This window comes from Sciurus carolinensis, chromosome 11 (genome assembly GCF_902686445.1).
Source record: "Sciurus carolinensis chromosome 11, mSciCar1.2, whole genome shotgun sequence".
NCBI classification, from domain to species: domain Eukaryota; kingdom Metazoa; phylum Chordata; class Mammalia; order Rodentia; family Sciuridae; genus Sciurus; species Sciurus carolinensis.
In genome coordinates, this window is record NC_062223.1 from 77,340,623 (window position 1) to 77,367,871 (window position 27,249).

The following is a 27,249-nucleotide window of genomic DNA, read 5'->3' on the forward strand; positions in this document are numbered from 1 at the left end:
GAGGAAGCAGTGACGCAGCCAGGAAGCTCCCTGGAGGGAGTGATTCCTTAACCTGAGCTAAGTCTTAAGACAGGAGAGCTGTCCCCTGGGCAAGGCTGGGGAATGGAGTGGATTGTAAGTGACAGGGAGCAGCATGCTCAAGGGTGCAGAGGGAAGACACATCAAGGTGCATTTAGGGGAACAGAGGAAGGCAATGCAAAGTGACAAACTAGAGTGGTAAACAAGGCCCGAACTGATAAGGACTTTTAAATGCTAAGCCCAAAGTGTTCATTTTGTTTTGCATTTACTTTATCTTCACTCCAGTACTATACTTGATGTGGGGATGTGGTTATACCGTACCCTGCTAAAATGGCTAACTCAGAAAGAAATAGGAACTCCAAATAGACCTATAACAACTTAAAATGTTGAATTAATAGTTTAAAAACTTCCCACAAAGAAAAGCCTAGGTTCACTAGTATATCAAACACTTACAGAATTAACACCAAGCCTTCACAAATTCTTCCAAGAAATTAGAAGAGGGACATTTCTCAACTCATACTCTGAGGTCAGTATCACCCTCAAACCCAGACTACAGAAAGACATTCCAAGAAAAGAAGCCAGATATCAGCATCACTTATTAATATAAATACTAAAATCCTCAAGAAAAATAGTAGCAAACCAGACTCAGCAAAACATAAAAGCACCATGAAAAGCAGGATTTATCCCAGGTGTGCAAGATTCACTTAACATCTGGTAATCAGTTGATATAATACATTTTATCAGTAGAATAAAAGATTAAAACACCATATGATCATTTCAATAGGCTCATACAAAGATTTAACAAAATTCATGATTAAAAAAAGCATGCAATAAACTAGAAATACAAACTTCTTCAACCCAATAAAGGGTTTTTAATGTCATAATTAATGGTGAAAAACTGAATGCTTTCTCCCTTAAGATCAGGAAGACAAGTATATCTGCTCTCACCACTTCTACCCAACATTGTACTAGAGGGTATAACTATGGAAATTAGGCAAAGGACAAATAGTTATGTTTGTTTTTTTAATGACATGGTGACTCAGTTGATTGTATTGCTTTGGCTGCTAGGAAGCTCAGAGCTGCACTTTGATAATACCCATATTATGAGAGCAGGGTATGAAGTATATGTTTGAGTGACATTTACCCTTGGACTTATTATTTCCTTTTGTGTCAATATTTTCCTTTCTTCTAACTCAGTGTTTTTTTTAAGACTGCACTGTAGTACTTTTATACTGGATGAATTTACATGTCCTATGTGGAGTAAAGAAAAAAACAGGTGAGAATTAGATATAAATGTATGGATGAATATACACCTGGAAAGATCTGGTAGTGGGCAGATTAGAGGGGCAAGATTGGAGGCAGGGAGATCAGAGAAAATTATGTAATAATAATAGAGTTTAAGGGGACCCTGACCACCTTTCTACCTTACACAGGTTGAGCATCCCTCATCTGAAATGCTTGGGGCCAGAAGTGTTTTGAATTTTGGAGGATTTGCATATACATAATAAGATATCTTGGGGATGGAATCTGAGTCTAAACAAAAGATTCATTTATGTTTCATAAACACCTTATACACACAGACTGAAAGGCAACTTGATACAATATTTTAAATGATTTTTTATGCATAAAACAAAGTTCTATGGTACAGAACTTTACACTTGTGGTCATGTCAACACTTGAAAAGTTTCAGATTTTGCAGCACGATGGAGTTCAGAGTTTTGGATTAGGTGTGCTTAAGCTGTATTTCCCTTTCCCTACATGATCATTCTGCAGCATTGACACTGGACATTCATGCTTCCTGCACCTTCCATTTTAATTTCTCTCCTCTCTATGCTGTTTCCTGCTGTTTCCTCTGCCTAATATGCCTCGCTACCCATATCTTCACTTGCTAATTCCTGCTCAGTCTGGGGCAGAGGCATCCCTCCTCCCTCCAGGTTCCAGCCCCTGGCCTTCCCAAGTCTCGGACCGATCACATGTTGTCCCTGTCCATCTTTCCCATTAGACTGTGAGCAGCTCAAGGGTAGGACCTACATCTGGGCCATGTGCCCAGGATCCAGAGCAGCATCAGAAGTGCGATGACTTTAAGCAGGAGGCAGAGGCAGTGACAACCCTTTCTAAAAACTGGACAGCACCACATCCCAGCCAGACCCCAGATACCGTCACATGTCCCTCTGGGAGTCCCCACCAGGAGCCTCAGATCAATGGATCTCTCAGAAGAGCTTGTGAGTCCTGCCAATGGTGCTGCCCTCTGGTTCCCAGTCTGCCGGCAGCAGCTGAGGGCTGGGCAGAACCTGTGGCACTGTTGACAGCGGGCAGCTGGACACAGGCACCTGGGTCAGGAAGATGGACTCTGTGCTCTTGATGTCCTCGTCTGACAGGTGTTCTGGGCTGGGGTGGCTGGCTCCATCGCTCACGTGGAACCTGGTGTCATCACTGTGCAGACTGGAGTCAGAGCGGATGGGAGGCAGAGGCACAAAGGTCCGGTGGGGCAGGTGGGGGCCTTCCGGGCCCTCCATGGCCCTCTGTGCTTTCAGAGAAGTGCTTCTGGCAGACTCCAGCTCTTCAGACAGCCCTGCCTCAGCCATTTCCCTTGAGGGAGACTTGATTGTGGTCAAAGGTTGGTGACGCGGCACCAGAGGCTGCTTTGGCACCTTGGGGATTTGTGTTTTCACCTGCCGTGGGAGAAAGACTGGCTTGGATTTGCTCTGTAGTCAGGAGTCTCTGCTCCTGAGCCTCACCAGCCTCTGGCCACTTGTATGGTGGTCAGAGCACCATATAAGGGCTCAGGGAGGTGGTGGGGGTCACATTTACTGGGTATCTGCAATGTGCCTGGAAATCTATACCTCAAAACCACCCAGGGAATAATCATCCTCATTTTATAGATAAGGAAACTGGGATGCAGAAGTGAAATGGCCTGACCAAGGTTACAGAAGGACCAGGAGCCTCACTCTTCAAATCAGGTTTACCACCATGCCCTTGACTTTCCTCAGGGAGTCTTAGGAGGGGTTTGCAGGGTGGCCCACATTTTCTGGAAGGTGGCAGCACCAGGCCTGTGTACCTTATATAAAGATCCAAAAGGCAAATCTCTCTGTAGGACCAAAATAATTTCCCTCTTGCTGAACTGCTCCATTCCCTTAACCGGCAAAAGCCTATCCCCATCCTCTCCTCCTCTGACTCCCAGCTGAGGTCCCTGTGCTCCTCCCCTCCCTGCGACATGGTGGGTTGTTTACATTCTTTGTCAAAGGTATCTGGTCCACTTATATGTGTACTTTTACAGACTGAGTAGAGTGGTGGAAAGAGTCCCAAGTACTGAGGTCAGGAACATCGGAGCTGGAACACAGCTCTTCCCTTCGTACTTCCATCTGCTCCCGTGGGGAGAGACCATTCCCACCCTGCCCCTATTCCTCCAGAGTGCTCCCATGTGGGATGATGTGTGAAAAGCTACTCAACAGATGAGGAGTATGAAGGATGTCTCTCTCATAAATAAATTTCTCTTTAAGAAAACATCTTGGTACACACCTGTAATCCCAGTAACTCAGGAGACTGAGGCAAGAGGATCATAAGTTGGAGGCCAGCCTCAGCAATTTAGCAAGACCCTCAGCAATTTGGCAAGACCCTGTCTCAAAATAAAATTTAAAAAAGACTGGGGATCTAAGTTCAGTACCCTGGGTTCAATCCCTGGTATCCAAAAAAAGAAAGAAAGATAAGAAAAGATTTTCTTTTGAAAATATGTAAAACCTCAATGTTTTGACTTAAAACCTAAGGGACACAGAGTCAAAAAAATACATGCCACAGGGGAACCGAAGACAGCACTAGGCCTTGGCATCTGATATCCAGTGCCACCATTTGTTGGTGGGCAGACACTCAGCTCTCCCTCGGGGGTGGGGAGGAGCTGGATGAGGCACTCCCTCTATCCCTCCACTATTTCCAGCCCACTGCTACAGGGAGAATGGATACTGTAATTGGTCAGAGGCCGACAGTCCCTGGCCCTGCTTCACTGCTGGGCTAGACCATCTGCCATTAAAAGCAGCTGTCCCATCTTCCACTTCTGTTCTCACTAGCAAAGGGCTCACACCACTTCTAGACTGCAGGCCTGCCCCAGCAGGTTCTCTGATTTCCCCTGTTCTGCCCAAGCCTAGGCACAAGGAGAGGGCCTACAGCCTTTGTCCACATCTCTCTGAGCATGGTGGGGAAGACAGCTATCCCTAGGTGGGTCCCAGGCCTAAGCAAGTCTCCAGTTCAACCTAGAGGATGTCTGCCCGGAGTAACAAAGCACTGATTTGTTTCCCATTTGGCCACTGGAATTTGTGTTTATCTAACTCGAATATTCAGAAACTTAGGTGGGAGGAGGGGGTCTCAGGACTCCAATACTAACTATCTATCTATCTATCTATCTATCTATCTATCTATCTATCTATCTATCCATGTATCATCTATCATCTATTTATTTATTGGTACTGGAGATTTAACCCAGGGGGCTTTACCACTGAGCCATATTCCAAGTCCTTTTTGTTTTTTGAGGTACCAGTCTCTCACTGAGTTGCTCAGGCTGGCCTCAAGCTTGCAATCCTCTTGCCTCAGCCTCCTGAGCTGCTGCCAGGAGGTTTAACATTTAACAAGTAGGTTAGTGCACCTTTCTGAATCTGTTCCCGCATCAGTCATGAGCATTAAGTGACAGCATGTGGGCAAAAGTGCTCAGCAGAGTGCTGGGTGGGTGCTCTGTAAAGTGGGGAGAGGATTCTGCACTCAGCACCCAGCTCACTCTGATTCTCCTGCCTTCCCAGCTGGTGGGTGAGCAGAGAGGTAGAGGATCCTTAGAGGAGGCAACAGACTGGGCAAAGATTGTGGAACTCCTTGGAATTTGTCTGTTTCTGACTTTAAATGCTTGCTATTGTCCTCTTGGGACTTAGACAGGAGCCTGGCTGGACAGAGGCAGGCTGTGGAGCAGGAACAAGGGCCAACGGTATGTAGCTTTGGGGATCAGCAACCACTAGTTTAGTTTTTGGCTGTAGAAAGGCTAAAGTTCAGGAGGGAGGAGCATTTCACAGAAAATTTTCGAGACTCTTCAGATGAAAGAGGAATTTGACTTACTCCATGGCACCTAGAAGGCAAATCTGAGAGCACTGGCTGGAGCTGCAGAGGAAGCGCAGCCTCGACAGGAGGACGCACTTCCTAAAGATGCAGGTGGGAGATGCACTCTGGTCCCGGAGCAGCTGCAGGGACTGAGACTTGTACCGGGAGGAGTTTGGGGAGTTTATAATGTATTTTCACATCTGCTGTTTCATCCAGTCCTCTCAGAGTTTCTGAGAGGTTTCAGAGTTGAGAAACCTGAAGCTCAGAGTTTGAAACTCTTGCCCAGGATCAGGCAGCTACGGAAAGTGAGGGATCCAGGCCCTGGGTTTTCTAACTTCAAGGCTGGTTTCTCCCCACTTCTCCTTCTCTGGGCCTTACTTTCTCTGTAAAACTAGGGAGTCATGGACTCAATAATCTCCAAGGCTCCTGCCTACATGTTTGGGCTTTTCTTGATCATCTTGTCCCTCCTGATTCTATCCATATTCAACAGAGCAAGGCAAGGACGAGGCAATCCTGTGTCTAATGGAGGGTTCCAGGCATGTGGGTCAGAGTGGTTCTGCTGGCAGGCAAGTCTGCGGGCATTAAAACAGGCTACACCTCCTCTGGGGCTGAGCCCTGTCCTGGAAGTCTTACCTTCCATGATTCCTTCCGAGGCATCAAAATATGATGCTTAGCCTTTACTACCTTCCTTCGAATTAAATGGATCCCCAGTCGCTCCTGGAGGAAGCTCTTTAGCAGTGGAGGGACTCCTGGCACCATGATGGGAAAATAAGATGACTATTAGCTGACATTTACTGGGGGGTGCCGTGTGCCGGGCAATGTTCAACTTGCTTCTTGAGTATTAATATAACTTACTTCATTCCCTTATCTAAGAGGCAGGTACCACATCATTCCCATTCAGTAGGTAAGGAACCTGAGGCTCAGAATATTCCCAAGGTAACAGTGTGGAATAAGGGTTAGGGCTCCACTGGTGTCACTCTTGGCCCAGGACCAGCATGCCTCCAGCTGCAACATCTTGGACTGTGGCCTCCCCTGTGATGCAGTACTGCTGCATTCAGCATGCTGTGGGAGGGGACAGCGATGCAGTTGGGCCCACACCCCTCCCCAGATGGGAAGTAGAAAATGAGGCCACACAGACCTGCTCTGCAGAGCAGGGTGTAGCTTAGAGAGCTAGTGCAGGGCCTGGATCATTCAGGATTGGATGCCCAACTCTTTCTTGCTGTGTGACCCTGGGCAGATCATGAACCTCCCTAAGCTCCAGTTCCTGCCAAAGTCCATGGGGACAATAATGCCAGCGTCACAGGGTTGCTGGATGTGCCGGTGGATAGCAGTCGTTCAGCAGCATATCTATGCATTTTCTGCATTTCCCCACACACTGGGAATCTCCTCCACCCCAACACTGAGCAGAATCCCAGCCCGGCATCCACTGCTCCTTGACACTGAGTTGAGGGGCAAGTGTGCAGGTCTCATACCTCGTGTGTGGGCCACCAGGGGGTTGTTATGAAAGATAAGCTCACAGAGAGATGGAAAGAGAGCTACTGGCAGAACAGCATCCTCCTTCGCAATCTATAACAAATGCAGGACAGACCATTAGGTGGGCCCGCCCCTCACCTCCGCCCAGGGATAGAGGGGGTGGGGCCAGGCTGAGGTCCCATTGTGCCTGGCCCTCGCTCTGGGCAGTGTGTTGTCCTTGCAATATCAGCTGCTCAAGCTCAGAACACTTGGCCCTCCTGTCTCAAAGTTTCACCATCACTGTTCATGTTTGAGAGTTATTTATGTTTCTCTCCTCTCCATACTGGATACATAGCCCATGTAAGGCTTAGGGATAACAGTGACGAATAATAAGAACGAACACAGAGCACTTGTCTCAGAGTCTGGAAGGACGGCAGGGCACTGACTCTGACTTCAGTGTACAATCTGACACTTGGCCTTCCTCAAGGTCAACCTCCGCACACCCATCAGTCTGTCAAGAGCACTCCCAAGGGCTTCTCTCCTGAGGCCAGTCCTGGGCCCTGCGGCTGTCAGGGAATCCACCCAACTAACGGATAAGCAGAGCCAGTGTGAGGGACATCTCATGGTGGTCTGGGGCCCAGAGGCTGCTCTACTCCTGTGAAGGTGACTGTTGGCCAGACCAGCCTTGGCAAGACAAAAATTAAGAAATTAAAAATTAAAAAACCCAAGTCCTTATTGAGCAGAGTGGCTGGAACACGTGGGGACTGCCTCAGGGAAGCTACCTATGAGCAGTGGAGCAGCGTCAGGGCCATCAGTGTCAGAGGGGCCAGGAGTGGAGCAGTGGCTTCTCAGGCCCCTGGACACGCTGAAAGGTGCTGGTTGGATGCAGGGCCCATCCAAGACACTAAGTTCCCAGGGCCGGAAGGGCAGCAGGCCTGAGTGGGGCTTCCTTGGGAGCCTCACTGGATGACACCCAAGTTCCACTGGGCAATTCACCTATTCGTTCATGTTCATTTTTATTCATTCAACCAACAAATATTTACTGAATACTTACCGTGTGCCAAGCGCTATTTTGGGAATGAGTGACAGAAATGAAGCCTGTCCTCAAGGAGTGCTGTGTACTGAAAGCAGCGCTGGAGGACAGTAACACAAAGGAGAGTGGACTTACTACTGTGGGTGCCGCAAGAGAGGGGCCTGAAGCATGAGGGCCATTCGACCTGCCAGAGGGCTAAGAGAAGGTGTCCCTGAGGTCTGAAGGAAGGCAGGAGGTCCTCAGTGAGCGCGTGGGGGATGGAGCGTGTGGCGGAGACACGGCTGTATTAATTAGAACCATTTCTTTACCCCCAGCCCACAGCTAGCCTGTCTCCCAGCTTTTGGGGTGGGGTGGGGGGCTAGGTGTGATCATGTGACTTAGCGATAGCTGGTGCAGTGTGGGAACAAGTAATAAATGTCACTTCCAGGCACAGCTCACACCAAAACCTCCTGCGCCTCCTCTACTTCTTTCACCATGCTCCCCACCACCCAACCATCTATCCATCAGATACACAGGCTCCAGGAAGGGGCTCTTAAGACCCTACAGGATAACACAACCACAGCCAGAGGGACCTGTGTCTCCAGATGATCACGTGGAAGGTCATCACCTGCCAACCATGATTATCCACGGTGGATGTTTTTTATTGTGTTACGTAATCAAGATGTTAAGTCTGTAGCATCAGCTACTGTGACCCTAACCAACACAGACAGGAAGTGTTCAATGCAGAGAATGGCGTGCAAGAGGCCCGTGTGTGTTAGAGGAACTGAAAGGCTACTGTGACTACAAGCAGACAGAAAGCAGGTTCTGGGTATGAGATGAGACAAGATGCAAGGACCGCCAAACTAATGACAGAGACTTTCACACTCTGTCCTCTGTAACTAACGAACAAATGGACAAAACAAGAGCACACAGAAGATCTGAGCCACACCACCAGCCCCTCAACTGACATTCACCAATGTTATCTCATATAACTGCACAAGACACAGTTTTTCTAAAGGCACATGATGCTCCATAGAGAGAACTATGAAGCAGTTTAAAGAGATGTCAAAAGAAAGAAATCTTACAGATTATGTCATCTGACTACAAGAGAATTAAATTAGAAACCAACAAATCTAAGATTTTGAAATTTAATAAGTGACTTCTAAACAACACATAGGTTAAAGACCAAATCACAAGAAAAACTGAAAATATTATAAGCTGGGTGCCATGGTGCATGCCTGTAATCCCAGAAGCTCAGGAGGCTGAGGTAGGAGGACTGTGAGTTCAAAGCCAGCCTCAGCAATTTAGTGGGGCCCTAAGCAACTCAGTCAGACCCGGTCTCAAAATGAAATACAAAAAACAAACAAACAAACAAAAACAAAACAAACAAACAACAAAAAAAACCAAAATACAAACCAGGACTGGGGATGTGGCTCAGGAGTTGAGTGCCCCTGTGTTCAATCCCTGGTAACCACTACCTCCCCCCACAATAAAACACCTGAAAATATTTTAGTTGAATGAAAATAAATACATGGGCCAGGAGTATACCTGAGTGGTAGAGCACATCGTTAGCATGTACGAGGTCCTGAATTTGATCTCCAGTGCCCAAAATAAATGAATAAGTGGGGCTTTACAGAAAAAAATAGACCATGAATATTGGGAATATACAGGAAAAACATGGGATTTCTGTCCCAGGGATTTATATCTGCTGTTCCCTCCCTCTTTATTTGACTACACTTACTGATTCAGATCTTAGCTCAAATACCACTTTTCCTTGAGAAAATTCCCTGATCCCAAATATTAGGTTGCCCTCCCTCATGATATCACTGTGAACGTCTTTATAACACTAAACATGACTGTGCTGTATCCATCTTCCCTATAGCTGATGAGCTCCAAAAGACCAGAGGTCAACACTATTTTCATGGCTGCATCCCTAATGCCTAACACAAAGCCTGGCACGTGGCAAGGGCTAAATACATATCTGTGACTGAATATATGCACTCCTGCCCTGGCTGCACTCTTGTCTGCTTTCCCCACCTTGAGAATTCCTGGGAATTAAAGGTCTGTGGAATTGAAGGAATCAGGGAATTGAAAGATTGGCCTTCAGGCCATAACGGTTCCCCATCCCACCTCCCATCTGTGCCCCTGAGGAAGCAGGTAGAGAAACAGAGTCACCTTGTTGTAGGCCAGGCTAAGGTACCTCAGCTCCGGGAAGGGTGGGGCCAATGTCTGGTTCCTGGCCTTCAGTGACTTCACAGGAAGAATCTCAAATATGGGTGGAAGTGAACATACCTTGGTTGTCTTAGAAGAAAAAAAAAGTCAAAGTCAAAGTGCCCTGATGATAAGGAAGTTGAGGCCGCCAATGGCCAAAGACCCTTCCTATGGAGTGGGCTGAAAAGAACCACCTTTGTAGTGAGGCTTGGCCTAAGAGACATCTAGGGTCATAAGAGCAGATGTCACCAAGGGCCTAGAATTCTAGCTCTGAATTCTCTGAGGCCCCTTGTGAGGAATTCTCTAACACCCAGTTGGAAGTTCTCTGAGGTCACAGTTCCTACAGTACCTCTGCAGACATCATAAGCACTCTGCCTCACTCCTACCCTCTGCCCAACAGCAGTTTATCCTGAATTGGGCTTTCTATGCAGGTGGGTTAATATTTCCCCAAAATATTAGTGCCCTGCATGGTTAAGGGATTTTTCTTAGTGGAGAGAGGGAGACCAGGACTGATTTCAGCCTAAACACCTGTCTGACAGGCCAGCCCCACCCCACAGTGGAGGTTCTTCATCTGAGGATGAAACAACAGTTAAATCCTGAATGATTTGAGCCAGACTTTGGGGTCTGAATGTGGCCTGGTACATCTGAGTCACTTGAGGGTCATGGTCTCTCTGTACAACAGAGATTGCCTCAGGGCCAAAGTATTTGATAAGCAGAAAAATGAAACTACTGGATTAACCATGCCCGACTCAGTTTACTCACTGATTCCTTGATTTTGGGCTGATGGTTAGATAAGGATGATCTAAAAGCTACCCTGAGCTCCATTAACCATGTATAATCTTGGGCAAACATTCAATTTTTGCTTTTCCATTCACTAAATGTTTGTGGAGCACCCACTTTGGGGCAAATACTTCCTGTCCTTCTAGGTCAATTTTTAAAGCCATACAAATGGGACATCAGTCATGGATGAGAGTAAAATTAGTGATACTATTTGGAAACGTATATGACTCCCCTCCCTAGATGATCCCAAAACGAATCTCTGAGAAAGTGGATGCTCCTTTGGGAGTTGTCCTTAGCAGATTTAACTTTGCCCTGCCTCCGTCTGCCCTTCTGCAAGGTGGCTTCCTCTCCCTGTTCTTTTACAAGGGTTATGTCCTGCTTTTTCCCAGCATTCTAGATTCTAAATTCTTAAACGGTTAAGATGTTAACTGTTAAATAAACTTGCTTTAGATTTACAGAACCCAGAACATCTGTTGACCTTTGTCACCCCCTCCTTAATCTTTAGTTCTATACATCAGCTAACCCAAAGCATATATATTATTGTGAGGTTTAACTTGCAGGAAAATAATATATCTGTTTTAAGAAAATATAGGAACTGGTCCCCAGACTCTGAGGTCCACTGTGGTGTTCTGACTAAAAGAAAAAAGAAAAGAGGCACATGTCCTGGAGGTGAAGACCCCGCTCAGCATGCAGCCTTCTTGCCCATGGTCTCGCTGTAGCTCATGTCCCTCCCTGAGTCCCTAAGATGGAGCTTTGAGGATGACACCCCTCCCAATCTTCCAAGGGGCCAGTCCTTGAATAAATTGGATTCCTTCCTACCAACTCTTATCTCCTGAATATTGGCTTTCAAGTGGTGAGCAGCCCAGACCTGAATCCAGTATCAAAAAGGCAGCCACCTCCTCCATGCAACTCCCTACTTGGAGGAAAAGTGGGTGAGCTGAAGGCAGGCAAGTCAGACTAGAGGGCAGAAAAGAAAAGTCAGTGTGTCCTGACACGAGGGCATGACTGACCCTCCTGAGGACAGAGAGGGCCCTGTCTTGGAAATGCAACCATCTAACTCATCCTCCAATTCTCAGATGCCAGACAGCTGGGATCTAAGCACTGGAAAAATCCTACCAATTTTCGACCTCCATGGTAGACAGCTGAGTGTTCACAAGTCCCTCATTCCCATATGCATGACCTTTTGCAGTGTGGTCTTGCTGCTCCTCTCATTCAGAGGGAATCCATATCTCTACCTCCTTGACTGGTTACTGAATAAAGAATTCATCTGATCTTTGTACCAGGTTCCTGGCACCTAGTTTCTAGAACCCTTGGAATTTCCTGAGTGATAGGAATGCCTCTGTTATTTAGGATTCCTTGGATCACACCTGAATTTATGCTCATGAGATGACTCAGGATGGGGGCTGGCCAGTCCTAAAAGACCAACCATGTGATTAGGGTTGGGGCTTTAAACCAGCCTAATCTCTGCAAGGAAAAGGGCCAGAGATTGAGTTCAAGACTGAAGCCAATGACTCTCCAATAAAAGCTCTGGACTCAGGTTCAGACACGCTTCCTGGTTGGGGAGCACATCCATGTGCTAGGACTGGGGGCAGGGGTGGGGAAATGCCCTGATTCCACAGGGGAGGGTGTAGAAGCTCTGCATTTTTGCCCTTCCAAATCTCACTTTCTGTGTCTTTTTATTTAGCTAGTCTTTATTTGTATCCTTTATGGTAAAACTATAACTGTAAATATAAATCTTTCTTGAGTTCTGAGTTGCTCTTGTAAATTACTGAACCCAAGTGATATATGGGAAGTCCCAAATTTACAACCAGTTGATCACAAATGTGGACAGTTTGGGGACCCCCAAACTTGCGACTGGCATCTAAAGTTAGTGCAGTTTTGTTGGGAACTATGCCCTCAAACTTGTGGAATTTGTACTAATTCTGGTAGTTAGTGTTAGAAATGTATTGCAATCTTATTATATTGCCAAGAGCATATGGTAAAAGTGACACTCTTTGAATTTCAGAATCTTGAAATTCTCCTTTGCTCTCTTGAAACCCAGATGCCACAAACCTATAAGGCAATCGAGGGTGAAAAGACCACAAAGAAAGGCCAAGCCAGGTCATCTGTCCATCTGAGTTCAGCTCCCTGCTAACCTGCCTGCTGAATGTAGCTGCATGAATAAGTTCTGGTGAAATCACTAAAACCACCTAACTCACTCAGATAATTGTGAGAAACAATAAGTGGCTATTGTCTGAAGTCAGTAATTTAGGGTATCTTATGTAGCAATAGTTAATTTAACTGGTACAATTTCTTACACACTTGTATCTGAGGAGGCAGTGTACTGAGCTGTCTCTCAAGGAGGCCAGTGGGGTAAATGTAGAGTTTTGCTTCTTATTTTAAGTGAACAAATCAATATTGAGTTTATGTACATGAGTCTCCATGAGCTTGGTCAGTGAGCATCTGCCCTGAGAGAAAAATAAATTTTCTGTGCTGACAAAAGTCAAGCATCTAAACCTTTGATATCAAGGATTTGATCCTGGATAGTAGTATGTCTGGCAAGAACTTGTCCAGCTTTTGGAGACTCTTGTTAGAGACCTTCTGGGCTTCATGCTGGTGGCAGCCGTATTTCAGCAAGTCTTACAACTTGAAGTAGCCACTGTTATAAATTATGCTGAAAAAGCATCTGAGGATAGCAAAAGCTAACCTGTGGGCCTGTCAGGGCCTGTGTGCTCAGCTCACTACTGCCCTTCCAGTGGCCAGCATCGTGCCTTGCACCTGGTGGGGACTTAGCACATATCTGTTCCATTAATGGGCCTTCTCAGTGTGATCTATAGAAGTGCCTCTCATGAGCCAAAAAATACTTGTTTTTTGTCTATTAAAATTAATGTTCTTGGGCTAGGGATGTAGCTCAGTGGAGGAGTGCTTACTTAACATGCGAGGCCCTGGGTTCAATCCCCAAGACTGAAATTAAATAAATAAATAGAATTGCTGTTCTAACTCAAGTACACAAATATAAATTAGGCAGTTCCTACCTCTGAGGTTGAAAATCCTGGGTAAGATGAGAATACAACTTCTGAAACAAAAGAGAAATGGAATGAAGGTTGGTAAGAGCGCAGAGTGACTCCCAGAGAGGCCAGGGTCTGCATCTGCCCCCAACTACGTACAGCAGGGTACCCTTTAGACCAGTTCCAGTCCTAACTGGGAAAAGGAGCAACTGTGTTTTCCATCAGAAGTAAGTCCCTTTGCACTATGATAAAATCCAAACTCCTTCATCAGGCCTCGGAGGCCCCACAAGGTTGGTCCCCTGCCTCCCCTATCTCATCCCATGCTACCCTCTCCCTCAACACTGACCACACTGAGCCACACTGACCTTCTTTCTGATTTAGCAACGTGCAAGCTCTTTCTAGCCTCAGAGCTATTAGAGAGTCCATACTGAGCAGAAAGCTAACCAGCTGTCTTAGAAGAAAGAAATATATATATATATATATATATATATATATATATGTAAATCCTGTCAGAGGATTTGAAAATCCTCTTTGTCATATTAGTAGAAGAAATAGAATGCGTTAAGTCAGTGAATTCAGGAGAGATGGCCAGCATGGTTAGTAGCATGGTCCAAAGGAAGAGGATGTGGAAAGATTTCTTTCTTGGGACCATCTGACTAAGGTGTGCCAAGAAATAGCTGAGTTCACTCTAAAAAATGATCTGCTGGGACTGGGTCCAGTACAGATGTCACTTGCGTTTACCCTGGTGAATGGAACCCCTTCCCCACATTAATGATATTATAATGAGAAAGGTCATATGTAAATATGACCCCTGCCATAGATGAGGGTCTGCAAGTCAGGTGGGAAAGGTTTGTACAATGAACCAAGTTGGAGTTTGTAGGGGGATGGGACATGGTGGTAAGTGTGGGTCCTGAGCAATGATCCCTTGATGAACAGAGAGCTCCCCTTTCTAGAAAGATGGGTTACAGAAGAACACTGTGCCTGAATGCAAGTCCGCCCTTTCCCACAATCACCGAGAGTGACTCCGGACATCAGAACCCACATTCTAAGCTTCTGATGGGGATTGTAATGTGAAAAAAGGAACAATCAAGAATCTCCAAATATTTGAGGAAAATTAACCTTGTGAAAAAAGTCATGAAATATAGATGGAATTAGCACTGGAAAAAATTCAGATTATTTAGCAAAAAGAGTAAGAACTTTAAAATAGAATCAGTATCCTTTGAGAAATTTGAAAACCTATTTAATTTCTAAAAGTATGCTGTTGTGGAAGTGAAACTACTAACACTTTTGTAAATTTAAAATATGGTAATGTAATAAAAGACTGAATAAATGTGCTAGATACAAGAACAGACCCAGCTAAAGAGCTAATCCACAAAGTGGAAGATGGAGCTGAGAGACTCTCTCAGAATTCAGTATAAAGGCAAAGAAATTAAAAACATGAGAGAAAAGAGAAACAGAAGATAGGCCAAAACTTGTGGAATCTGAGAGAATTCCAGAGGAAGACTATGTAGAGAATATCAAGAGGGAAATAAAAAGACTTTCTCCAAGTGAAGGAAACCACTCATCGTTTTTTTCTGTTTTTTCCCCCACATTTTTTAATTGGTGCATTGTACTTGTACATAACGACAGGATTTGTTGTTACATATTCATATATGCATCAGTAGATCTGATCTCCCTTTACTTTTCATCTGATCACACCCCACCTTTATTCTCCTTTTTCCTCTCTAGCTTCCACATACGAGAAAAAACATATGACTCTTGACCTTCTGAGTTTGACTTATTTCACTTAATATAATGGTCTATAGTTCCATTCATTTTACTGCAAAGGACATAATTTCATTTTTGAGAGTTCTTTCAAAGATGTGTGGTTCCACTATGGAAATCTGTATGGAGGTTCCTCAAAAGGCTAGGCATAGAACCACCATATGACCCAGCTATACCACTCCTCAGTGTTTGTCCTAAAGAATTAAAGTCAGCATACTGTAGTGACACATGCATACCCATATTTATAATAGCAGCACAATTCACAATAATAGCCCATCTATGAAACCAGCCTAGGTATTCATCAATGGATAAATAGATAAATGTAGTGTACATACACAATGGAGTTTTATGCTGCCATAAAGAGTCAACTGTGCTCCTGAGTTATACACACAATAAAAAATCTAAGAAAGAGGAAGCTTTGAGATACAAGCAGTTGTGGCAAGAAAGAGATAAAACTAACAGCTCAATATTTTAACTAAAGAATAGTTGATGTATAATTTAAAAAAATCAAAACCAATCTAAGTTATTATCAGGGTTTATTACATTATGGGAAGCAATGGGGGTGGGGTGGAGCAGATAAATGCACATTAAGATTTTCTTATTATTAAAGGGAAGATTTGCTTTCGGTTGATTCTAGTTATTGACAAAGGTGAGTTTGAATATGTAGATAGAATCTTAGGATAACCATTAGAAATACCAAAATGAGATGCATTACTTTTAACAATTTAAGGAAAATTTTAATTAGAAGAGGGAGTGCTCGCAAAAAGGCACAAAAGAAGAAAAAAATACTTAGGTACATAAAAACATATACTACTAATGGTGGAAATAGGTTGAAATATACCAAGGATCACAATGTAAGTTAAATTCCTCTATTAACAAAAAGACCAACAGAATTAGGTATGGTGTGCATACCTGTATTTCCTGCAATTTGGGAGACTAAGGCAGGAAGATCCCAAGTTCAAGGTCAACCTGGGCAATGCAGAGAGACCTTTCTCAAAAAAAGCAGGGCTGGGGGTGGGGGTTGGGGATGTAGTTTAATGGCAGCATGACCCTGAGTGTGCAATGCCATATTGTTTTTGAGAATGCCTTAAGATAGGCATTCATACCAAACAAAAGGCCAATCAAGGCCCAAAAAGATAAGACATGATATTTTACAGTGATTAAAAGGCATAATCTACTGAGATAAAAGCTGCAAAGCTAATAACAGAAAACAAACTTCATAGTAAAAAATGCCAAAACTGCAAAGAGAGATTGACAAACACACATTAGTGGTGAGAAACTTGATTTATTTATTTAGGTACTGGGCCTTGAACTAGGGTGCTTAACCACTGAGTTACATCCCCAGCTCTTTAAAAAAAATTTTTATTTAAAATTTTGAGACAGGGTCTTGCTAAGTTCCTGAGGCTGGCTTTGAACTTGTAATCCTCCTGCCTCTGCGCCTCAAATTGCTGGGATTACAGGCGTTGCACCACTGTACCCAGCTGATGAGAGACTTTAATATGCCTGTTTCCAAAGTTAACAAACCATGAAGACTGAAAGATTTGATTGGAAAACTCATTGAATAACATAATCATGTCAATTATTAATTTCCCAAATTTGACTTTTAAACCAACTCTTCTGTATTCTGCTTTGGGATGCTGGAGCTGGGGTTTGGAAACCCTAAAGTCAGGTTTTTGCCAGCTGGTTTCCTGTTACACTCTGACGACGGGGTGGTGCAAGAGGGAGACTGCAGAGTTGGAAGAGGAAGGGCTGGTTCCCTCGTCTGCTTCCCATGGGTTTCCTGACTGCTGGCAATTCCTGTGAAGGCCAGTGGAGTAATGCTTCTACCCCAGCAGCAACTGAAACCACCTGGCCTGTTTTTCACTTTTATAAACCAGTCTGATTTTGACTCACTAGCCAGTATTCCATCCTCAGAGACTTGGTTCTCAGCTCCCCAAGTCCCATCTGATACCAGCAGTCGAGCAGCACCAGTTCCTTGCAAGTACTCTTCCACTGAGCTAAAGTCCCAGCCCCAGAAAAAGCATTTGACAAAATTTGCCGAGCGTGGTGTCGCACACCTGTAATCCCAGTGGCTCAGAAGGCTGAGGCAGGAGGATCTCAAGTTCAAAGCCAGCCTCAGCAAAATCGAGGTGCTAAGCAACTCAGTGAGACACCCTGTCTCTAAATAAAATACAAAATAGGGCTGGGGATGTGGCTCAGTGGTCAAGTGCCCCTGAGTTTAATACCCTGTACCACCCAAAAAGAAAAAAATCCATTCGTAAAAAACTCTCCAAGAATGCAAGAAAGTTTCTTTAATGTTCATTATCATCACTGCTTGTTGACATTTTTTTTTGTGGGAGAGGGCACCAGGGACTGAACCCAGGGGTGCTCTACTGATGAGCTACATCCCCAGCCCTTTTTATTTTATTTTGAGACAGGATCTTGCTAAGTTGCTGAGGGTCTCACTGGCCTTGAACTTGTGATTCTCCTGCTTCAACCTCCCAGGTCAGACGTGTGTCATCATGCCCTGCACTTCTATTCAACATTGAACTGGAAGTCTTAGCCAGCAAAATAAGGCACTAAAAAGGTATAAGAGGTATTAAGATTGGTAAAGAAGACAAAATGATCATCATTTATGGATATCATGTTGTGAACATAATCTATGTCTATAAATGATTAGAAATAATAAATGAATTTAGAAAGATTACTGGATACAAATTGAGTCTGTCTTTGTACTAGCAATAAATAAGTGGAAATAAATGTTTAAAAAGCAATATCAATGACAACAGCATAAAAAAAGATTAACTGCCCAAATAAATCTAATGAAAGATGTGTACAATCTCGCCATTGAAGACTATGAAGTATCATTGAGAAAAAACTTTAAAAGACCTAAAAACTACTGGAATATGTTATTTTAAAGTATTAGAAAACTCAATATTGCAAAGATGTTGGTTCTTTCCAAATTGACCTATAAGGTCAGTGAAATTCCAAATTCTAGCAGAATTTTGTGTTGAAATTGACAAGCTGATTCTAAAATTTATATGGAAATGTAAAAGCTTTATAGTACCCACAGCAATTCTGAAGGACAATGACCTAGTTGAAGAACTTTACTACTAAGTATCAAACCTTGTTTATAGCTGGGTGTGGGCACATACCCCAAATCCCAGTGGCTCCAGAGGCTGAGGCAGGAGGATCCCAAGTTCAAAACCAGCCTCAGCAATTTAGCAAGGCCTTCAGCAACTTAGGAGACCCTGTCCCTAAATAATAAAAGGTCAGGGATGTGGCTCAGTAGTTAAGTCCCCTGGGGTTCAATCCCCAGTACCAAACAAACAAAAACAAAAACAAAAAATCTCTTAAAATGGGAAAGGAAAAGTACCAACCACATAATAAAAGACTGATAAATTTTGCTTCATTAAAATTAAAACTTATGTTCATTAAAAGTCACCATTAAGCTGGATGTGGTGGCATATACCTATAGTCCCAGCAACTTGGAAGGTTGAAACAAGAGGATTGCAAGTTTGAGGCCAGTCTTGGCAATTTGGCAAGATCCTGTCTCAAAATAAAAATTTAAGAGGTTTAGGGTGTAACTCAATGGCAGGATGCCCCTGGGTTCAATTTCTAGTACCCTTCACCCTCCACCTGTCATCATTAAGAATATGAAAAAGCAAGTCACACAACTGGGAGAGTTGTAATATACACATCTATGAAAGACTTGTATCCAGGATATCTAAAGAACTCCGATAAACCAACAAGAAAAAGACAATTCAATATGTATATAGGTGAAAGCCTCAAATAGTCAATTCCAAAAGAGGATGTCAAAGTGACCATCAAACATATGAAAAGATACTCAATATCATTAGTCATTTCAGATGTAAATTAAACCACAACAAAATGCCATTATATAGCCACCAAGACAGCTACACTTGCAAAGACTGAATTACCAAACCATTTGTGAGGATCTGGAGTAACTGGAAATCTCTTACATCAATGTGGGAGTAAACACTGGTACAACCACTTTGGGAAAGCATTTGGCAGTATCTACTAATGCTCGACAGACTTTTATAGTCTGTGACCCACTAATTCTGTTCCTGGGTATATATCCAAAGGAAATGAGTGTTTATGTCCACCAAAGGATATATAAGAGGATGCCTCAGCAGCTTTACCATAATAGCCAAACTAGAAATAGCCAGAATATCTGTCAACAGTAAAAAGGGTCAATAAATTGTGGAATAAACGAGAGCAATGAAAAAGACTGTACTACCTATACATGCAGCAACATAATAAATCCCACAGACAAAACACTGAGTGAAATAAACCAGACATAAAAGAGCACATGCTCTACAATTCCATATACATGAATGTTAAATCAGGGAAAATTAATCTTTGGTGATAGAAGCCAGGATGCTAGTTATTTTTGGAGGAGGTATTGGTTAGAAGGGACACTGGAAATATCCTGCACTGTAATGTGAGGAGTAGAAAAAGATGTATGTAAAACTCCAAGCCCTATACAATATTTCTGTATTTTACCCAAAGTAAATTATTTTCTCAATTTAGAAGAAATGTAAAAAAACAAACAGCATGGTAGTGGTGTAGTAACTTGTAACTAGATCAGTGGAACAAAACATAATCCAGAAATAACACTCCTACATTAAAGGGATTCTGGTTCATGATACAGATAACATTCCTTTCTTTTTTGTCTTTGAATGCTGCCATGCGGGTGTGATTCTTGGACTGTGGTAGCCACCTTGAGACCCCAGTGGAAGCAAGCCTAGCAGAAAGGACAACTGAGCAAGCTACGGAAGGCAGAGAAGACATGAGTCCTTAGAGGACATTGATACTCCATAGAATTAACCATCTCTGGAAAGCCTTCCTTCTGAGTTTTTTGTTATTTGAGATTTTAAAGAAATTATTCACTTTTAATTGAATTTCAAAAGCACTTTAACTGACAGAACCATTTAGAGTCACTGAACAGTTCAGTTTAAATGCAGCAGTTCCCCAGGGAGTCACAGACTTTCAGGATCAACTCCCAGAAGTTCGCTCCCACTATGGGGTAGTGGCTGGAACAAGGGGCATCACTCACCTGTCCGGTCAACATCCTTCTTCATGGGCAGTACAGTATAGTCTGGTTGTTCATCTGAGGGCTCAAATATCCATGACTTGGGCTGCAGGGTGAAGTGGGGCTCTTTCCGGGGACTTGCCCTGACTCCAACCCAGTCCCCTGATCCATCACAGAGCTGAACCTGCTGTAGGTACGGGATCCGGAAAATCCTGTTTTGGTCCAGGCTTAACTTCTTCAGTCTTCAATTAAGGAAAGTGAATACAGAATCACAGCAATAATGATACCTTGGGGATATTCACTGAGCAACTTAGGGAAAGAACAGGGAATCAGGCTTGGACACCTCCTTCTCTTGTGTGACCTTGAGCCAGTGACTTACCCTCTCTGGGTCTCAATATCCCTCTCTCTAAATGGGAATAATGCTTATAACTTTCCAAGGTTCTTGTGAAGATTAAATGAGACAATATGGAAATGGCCTGGCACAAAGTCATAGTCAGTAAATGGTAGCAGAATCCAAAGGAAATTTCCAAGGATCTAAAACTTGGTCATTTAAATGCTAGCATTTTCTTTACTTCAACCAAATACATAGAATTTAGCAGTTAAACTTCTGATTCTGATTTTTTGTTGTTGTCCTTTTCTTCCTGGGGTCAGGATGTAGTCTTGGGTAATATCTCCTCCTACCCTCTTTTTGCTTTGCTGCTTCTCATCCAGTCACATGATCAGAACTGTTCTTCCTGATCCCCCATTTTTATGATGAGCTAAAGCTCAGAGGGGAGAAATCACTTACCCATGGCCACACAGCAGAGATAAGTGGAGGAGCTGGGCCTTAAACCCAGGCCATTCGGCTTGCAGAGCAGCACTCAGGGCATGAGCATGGCTCGGGTGAGAGAGGGCGGGCCCTGAGGAGGCAGGCTTGTGGCTTTACCTCCTGAGCCCTGCCAGGCTGGCAAAGCAACTGGGGTTGGAGAGTTTGTTGTCATCCAGCATCAGGGTCTCCAGTGCCGGGAACCTCAAGATGTACCTCTTGCTTGTCAGCGATGTTACGGATGCCTCCCTGTGAGAGCAAAGTAGGGGTAGGGCAGGGCAGGGGACGCATGCTCTACCATCCCCAGGAAGAAATGGAGGATAGGGAATCACCTGGGAGCACTGACCAGCATGGGGACTTCTCTAGTTCCCAGAGAGGTCCCTGTAGAGATAGACCGGAAGTGTGATTCCTCCTCACTGACCCCTTCCCCAAGCCCCACTTGCACACACAATCTTCTGTGTGGGGAAAGTTCACACACATCATGGATGAAACCTGGGTCAGCAAGGTATGGCGAAGGAAGCTGGGAACATTCTGCAGGTAGAATACTGCAGAGCTGTGGCTCAGGGCAGTCTCCTGGGAGTGCTGTGTAACCCCTGGGACTGGTAACCACAGGAGCACCAGGAGACAATGCCTTTGGTATTGATTTGGACCACAGCTTTGCCACCAAGTGGGGTTAGGGTAGGCTGGATAAAGGGCACCATCCCTGGCTGCAGCAAGGTTCTCCTCTCAAGTGACTCCATAAAATAGACATGTCAGTAAGTAGATAAGAAGCGTCTTTATAAACTCAACTCTGAGAATTCCAAGAAAAACCTGAGCGTGCGATTTAAGAGGTTGAGGTCCTTAATTACACAGGCAGGCAGGAAGGGCTGGCATTTTAGGTGCTACTGTGAATGTGATCTTGTAGGTGAATGAGGCCTAGGTAACCCTACGTAAATACACAGGCAGATGACTCAAATCACATTTGCATTCCTCCCTCCACACTCCATCCCGTCCACACACCAAGATAAAAACACCCATTGACACGAGACAAGGGACAACTATACAGATACCTATACAAGCCACAAACACACACACAAGAAGAAGGAGGTAAACAAACATTTCTTCAGAGCCTGCTGTATTTCTGGCATCGGTTAGATGTTATGTGTTATCACAGACTCTCCGTGGGGAGGATGAGGATTATTTTTCTGCTTTTCAGAGCAGGAAACTCAAGCTCAGAGTGACTTGCTGAAAATTTCAGAGCTAGAGAGTGGCAGAGAGAAAATTAGAACCTACTTTTGCCCTACTTCAAAACCCAGCCTCTTTCCATTCCTGCTGTCCACTTCTCACATTCACAAACCTTCAGACCACATGTGGATTTAAAGGGTGGAGAGATGGAGGAGTGGGAGGACTTAACAAAGGTGGACAGAGTTCAAAAGCTAGCACATACACAGAAATCAGGACTGTTCACTGATGAACTTAGTGGGGGAATGTAAGTCATTCCTATATTCACTCATTCATTCACACTCATGACTCTCTTTAATGTACATTCGTACAGCCAGGTACTGAGAATACAAAGAGAAAAAGAATGTAGTCTTCCCCTTTGGGTGTTTATAGGGTGTTTATAGTCTCATGAGGAGACCGATGTGCTACACAAAGTGGGACAAGTGCTCTAACAGAAGCAGGTGGGGAGGGCTCAGGGAAGGCAATACTTAAGCTAAACCATAAAGAATGAGAGGCAATCTGCCATACTCTTAACCACTATGAAAAAGAACAGAGAGAAAAATCACCTCTTTATGACTGGATCTGTAACATAATTAGAAGTGCTGGGCAGCCATCTTTCCTACCATGGGGCTCAGAAGCACACACATTGAGGAGAAATGAGGCAAATCACAGAAAGGAGCAGATGTGAGGCTGTGAGACAGGGCTTCCAGGCTGCTCCACAGTGCTCAGGACCTACGTTCTCTAAATATGTCTCTAATGCATGGCTGTGAGTTTCCCCGATGTTCTAATAATGAATTTCCTGTTTTTCGCTTTCTGTGAAACTTTCAGACTTCTATAGATAATAAACATGGTAGAGCTAACTCAAAAAAAAAAGGGACATGACAGATAAGGATTCAGGAAGAGCCCTGGAAGCAGTGTGAGGAATAGGCTTGAAGTTCAACGACAGAGACATTCAACAGAGAAGGCACAGGAGTATTTCAAGATCACAGGTGATCTTTTCCCCTACTTGGAAGGACCAACTTTCACATACTGAATTTTAAATCTCTGCCTAAGAGCAAGAACAGAATGCTGGACGGCAGCTCTGTTGATTTATAATTAGTTGGCCAATCTTTATTTTACTCCAATGAAATAGAGAAAAGACTTCAAAAAAATTCCTCTTGAGCTCCGTGGAGATGCTGGCTCTGTCTTGTCTCTGTGATAAGTTACACTGCTTTGCTTTTTTAAAGTTCTGCCCCAACAACAACATGGGAAAGGTTCATTTCTGTCTATAAAATAGGTGTGTTAAACGAGGGGGCTGCAGCTTCAGAGGCTGTCCTGCGGCAGTCTCTCACGAGAAGAGCTCTTTGAAAGGTGGAGAAGCTGATGTGTCCAATTGTTCAGAGTGGTGGATTTTTATCATCCTTTCTTTCAGCAAATAGAATTAATACCATTTAAAATGTGATACATTTAACTTATTATTATTTTTTAGATGCTAAGAGTACATCCAGTGGTTGGATTCAGCAATGGGAATTTGTGTGTCATATTAGAAGAAGCAAGGCAATGGGGATCAGGAGCCCTGAGTTCTGGGTCTGGTATTGCTGCTGCTTTGCTTGCTGTGTCACATCAAGTTGTTGTTGAGCATCTCTGGGCTCAGATCCTCTATGTACATGGTAAAAGGGGATTTACATCCTCAAAGTTTGGATTAGGTCAAATATTTTGCTCAATAGACTGCACTAAGCACTGCAGCAAACAAAATGAAACTGAGAAAGCTCTTATATCAGTATAAGTGTTAAAATACAGAAAATCCAGGCTGCAAACACAGGATGAGGGAATAGAGCATAATAGACTATTTGCATAATAGAGGACTCCTGATAAGGCTGCTAAAATGCCAACACTCTTTAGGTGGCATTATTAGGAATACAGTGACTAGAAGAAAGGAGATAATAATTCCCTTCTTCCCTGTGCTGGTCACTCCCACGTATCTGACGTACATGGTCCAAGGCAGAAAGGGAACAGGCCTAGTGGGAGAGCAGATATCAGCTCAAAACAAGTAATAGAGCAGTCTAAAGATGGAGTGGGTCAGATATGATTCCCCTAACCCATCCAGATAGGGATGATAGCATGGCTTAAGGTCCAGGCGAGGAGATGTAAAGAGTTCAGAACAGATGAGGTGTATCAAGAAATAATGAAGAGAAAGGAAGATGGAGAGTCAGGCTGTGAAAAGCTGTGTGAGCAATGTTAATGGAGTCTAGGATACTGGGAAGCTGCTGGAAAACTCTCAACAGGGCAATGCTAGAGTTGCATGCACGTTTTAGAAAGCTAATGCTGGCTGATAGGAAGAAGGATGGGTTGGGAAGTGAGAAGTAGAGACTGAGACTAAACAGGAGGATAGCGGAAATGAGCAGGCTCCAGAAACATTTATGAAGTACATTTCCCAGCATCTGGTGACAGAATGCATGTTGGGGGAGAGAGGGCAGTGTTCACGTGGATGCCCAGCCTAGACAACTGCACAGCAGATAAGAGAGCGGTGCCAGGCATTCAGGCCAGGGAAGGAGAGTGAGGAGGAGGAGATTTTGGCACAGGGATGTGTGTGATGAGTCTGGTATAAGTAGGCGATATAGGCTTAAAGTTCAGAAGATAGAAGTGAGGTAGAAAAATAACCCAAATACTGCAAAGGATGAGAAAACATACTTTTAAAAAGTGGGGGTAAAAGCAGAAACGGGGGAGCACTAATACTGAAGAGGCTGGTAGAATAAGAGGAATTCAGAGCATGTTGAGCAAGGACAGGTGGCTGTGAAGAAAATAATGACAAATGAAACCTGTCTGGAGCCCCAGAGTCTTCAAAGCACAGTGAGCTCAGTTGATACTCTGTAGGCAGAAGCCTTGCCTTACTTTATGCAATGAGGCTATCCACTGGAAACAACAAGAACAATGCATAAAATTTGAAAAGATGTAAGAGATGTGAAGACAGTGGAAGGAGTATGCCAGAGAGAAAAATGGCATAGGAAGTCAGCTGAGCCTCAGGGGAATTTGCTGACCCTGTTGAAATTGAACTGTGGTTTAATAGTCTAGTGGGAGCTAAAGAATCAAAGCCCTGGGGTTCAATGACAGTAGGGCATCTAATCAGAGACCACCGATATGAATCTGGGATCCTACAGCAATATACCTCAGGATGGCATAAACCAGAGCCGAACCCATTCCCCTTATCCCATAGCCAGGAAAAATTATCCTGGAGTGAACAGAGAAGGGGAGGTTGGGTAGACGGGTCCTCTTGCAAAACTGTAGCCCAAATGTGTATCATCAGAGTAATCCCCAAAATACTAGTCAGGGATTTAGTCTGAATTAATTCCATAGTAAATGCGCCTAGGCACCTGGCCAAAATAAATGAAAAGATTTATGGTATTGCAGACCAAGTAATGTGTATACTCTTTCCTGGGTATAAAGGAGAAACACCAGGCAAAATATAGAAGTGAGGTAGAAAAACTTTAAAACAATATGCTTGCCAGCACAGTGGTGTACGCCTGTAATTCCAGTGGCTCAGGAAGTTGAGGCAGGAGGATCCCAAGTTCAAAGTCAGCATCAGCAAAAGTGAGGTGCTAAGCAACTCAGTGAGACCCTGTCTCTAAATAAAATACAAAGTAGGGCTGGGGGTGTGGCTGAGTGGTTGAGTGCCCCTGAGTTCAATTCTAGGTATCCACCCCCACAAAAGAAGAACAACAATATGACTTAAGGTTACCTGGGAACTAATGAGCCATGAAGATTTGAAAGGAGGAGATCCAAAGGAGTTTGTGTCACATTTGTGTATTTGTGGCCACTTTTCTCTAGGCTGTCTGCTGACTTGAGAAGTGGCAGAGAGGATGAAAAGTTGAGCAGAGATTCTGACAACATAACTAGTCCAAGGGCCAAAAACTGACGTTCAAGGTGTGGCATAGAATGGAAGCCTGATAAAATGGCCATGCTATAAGGTAGGGTAATAAAGGACACACCCTGGGAGGAAGTGTGCACTAGAAACAGTGCAGCCCTTTCAGAGGCTGAAGGTGACCTTCAATTTCAATCTCTATAACTTAATTATAGAGATTAAGTAGATCTGGAATTATTAGTGTAGATCACCAAAAAACTCAATCTGGTGAGAAAAAAGTAATCCATGTTGCCCACAGGGAGAGTCATAGCCTTTCATTCAGCTCCCTTTTTACATTAAAATGAAAACCAATTAAGCTTCAATAAAATTGAAAATATAGTTCCTCCCTCACACTAGCCACTTTTTATATGGTCGATAGGGCAAGTAGCTACCACATTGAACAATGTCCATATAGAACATTTCCAATGTTGCATTTCCAAAGTTCCACTGCACAGTGCTAAACTAGGATTATAAAATTTACTAGACAGTATCAGCAAATTGGTGCTAATGTCTGGGAATATGAATGGCATGGTGGCCCATCACTCAAAGTCTGGGAAGGTGGTCAGATAAAAGGTCAGAAATTTAGCCTGAGTCAGTTTCAAAATAGACTTAGTGAAGCCATAAACCTTCTTCATAGTTATCTTCCCAGTTCCTAAATGTGTAATTGAAATAGACATAATAAAGAACTAATAGAATACCTCTATTTGTTCACCCACCAACAAAGTGAGAGCCATTAAGTTAGAAAGTGTCATCTGAAACCCCAGGAACTTCCCCAACAGTAAACCAAAAATAAAATGACATCCCTGATGTAATTGTAGAGATGACTGCCAGCACTAAAGATTAGAAAGATGGAAGGATAGCGAGTCCTATGATATTCCTGTTTAACACCCAGTGTTTACTTGATTTGTGCAAACTTTTGTGTTTTGGTACTAGGGACTAAACCTAGGGACACTTAACCACTGAGCTACATCCCCAGTCCTTTATTTATTCATTTATTTATTTATTTATTTATTCATTCATTCATTTTTAAAATTT

At 43.7% G+C, this 27,249-nt stretch overlaps 1 protein-coding gene across 1 annotated transcript in view; it reads right to left on the bottom strand.

The window, feature by feature from the left end:
* The window catches only part of Xrra1 (X-ray radiation resistance associated 1), a 70,272-nt gene that overhangs the window by 6,438 nt on the left and 36,585 nt on the right, over window positions 1-27,249 (bottom strand). Inside the window, exons 9-15 of the mRNA XM_047516044.1 lie at window positions 21,258-21,386; window positions 20,357-20,574; window positions 13,561-13,601; window positions 9,731-9,856; window positions 6,564-6,657; window positions 5,725-5,840; window positions 2,349-2,690 (exon numbers count right to left, since the gene is read on the bottom strand). Of these exons, the coding sequence (XP_047372000.1) occupies window positions 2,349-2,690; window positions 5,725-5,840; window positions 6,564-6,657; window positions 9,731-9,856; window positions 13,561-13,601; window positions 20,357-20,574; window positions 21,258-21,386 (1,066 nt within the window). The remainder of the gene's footprint in view (window positions 1-2,348; window positions 2,691-5,724; window positions 5,841-6,563; window positions 6,658-9,730; window positions 9,857-13,560; window positions 13,602-20,356; window positions 20,575-21,257; window positions 21,387-27,249) is intronic.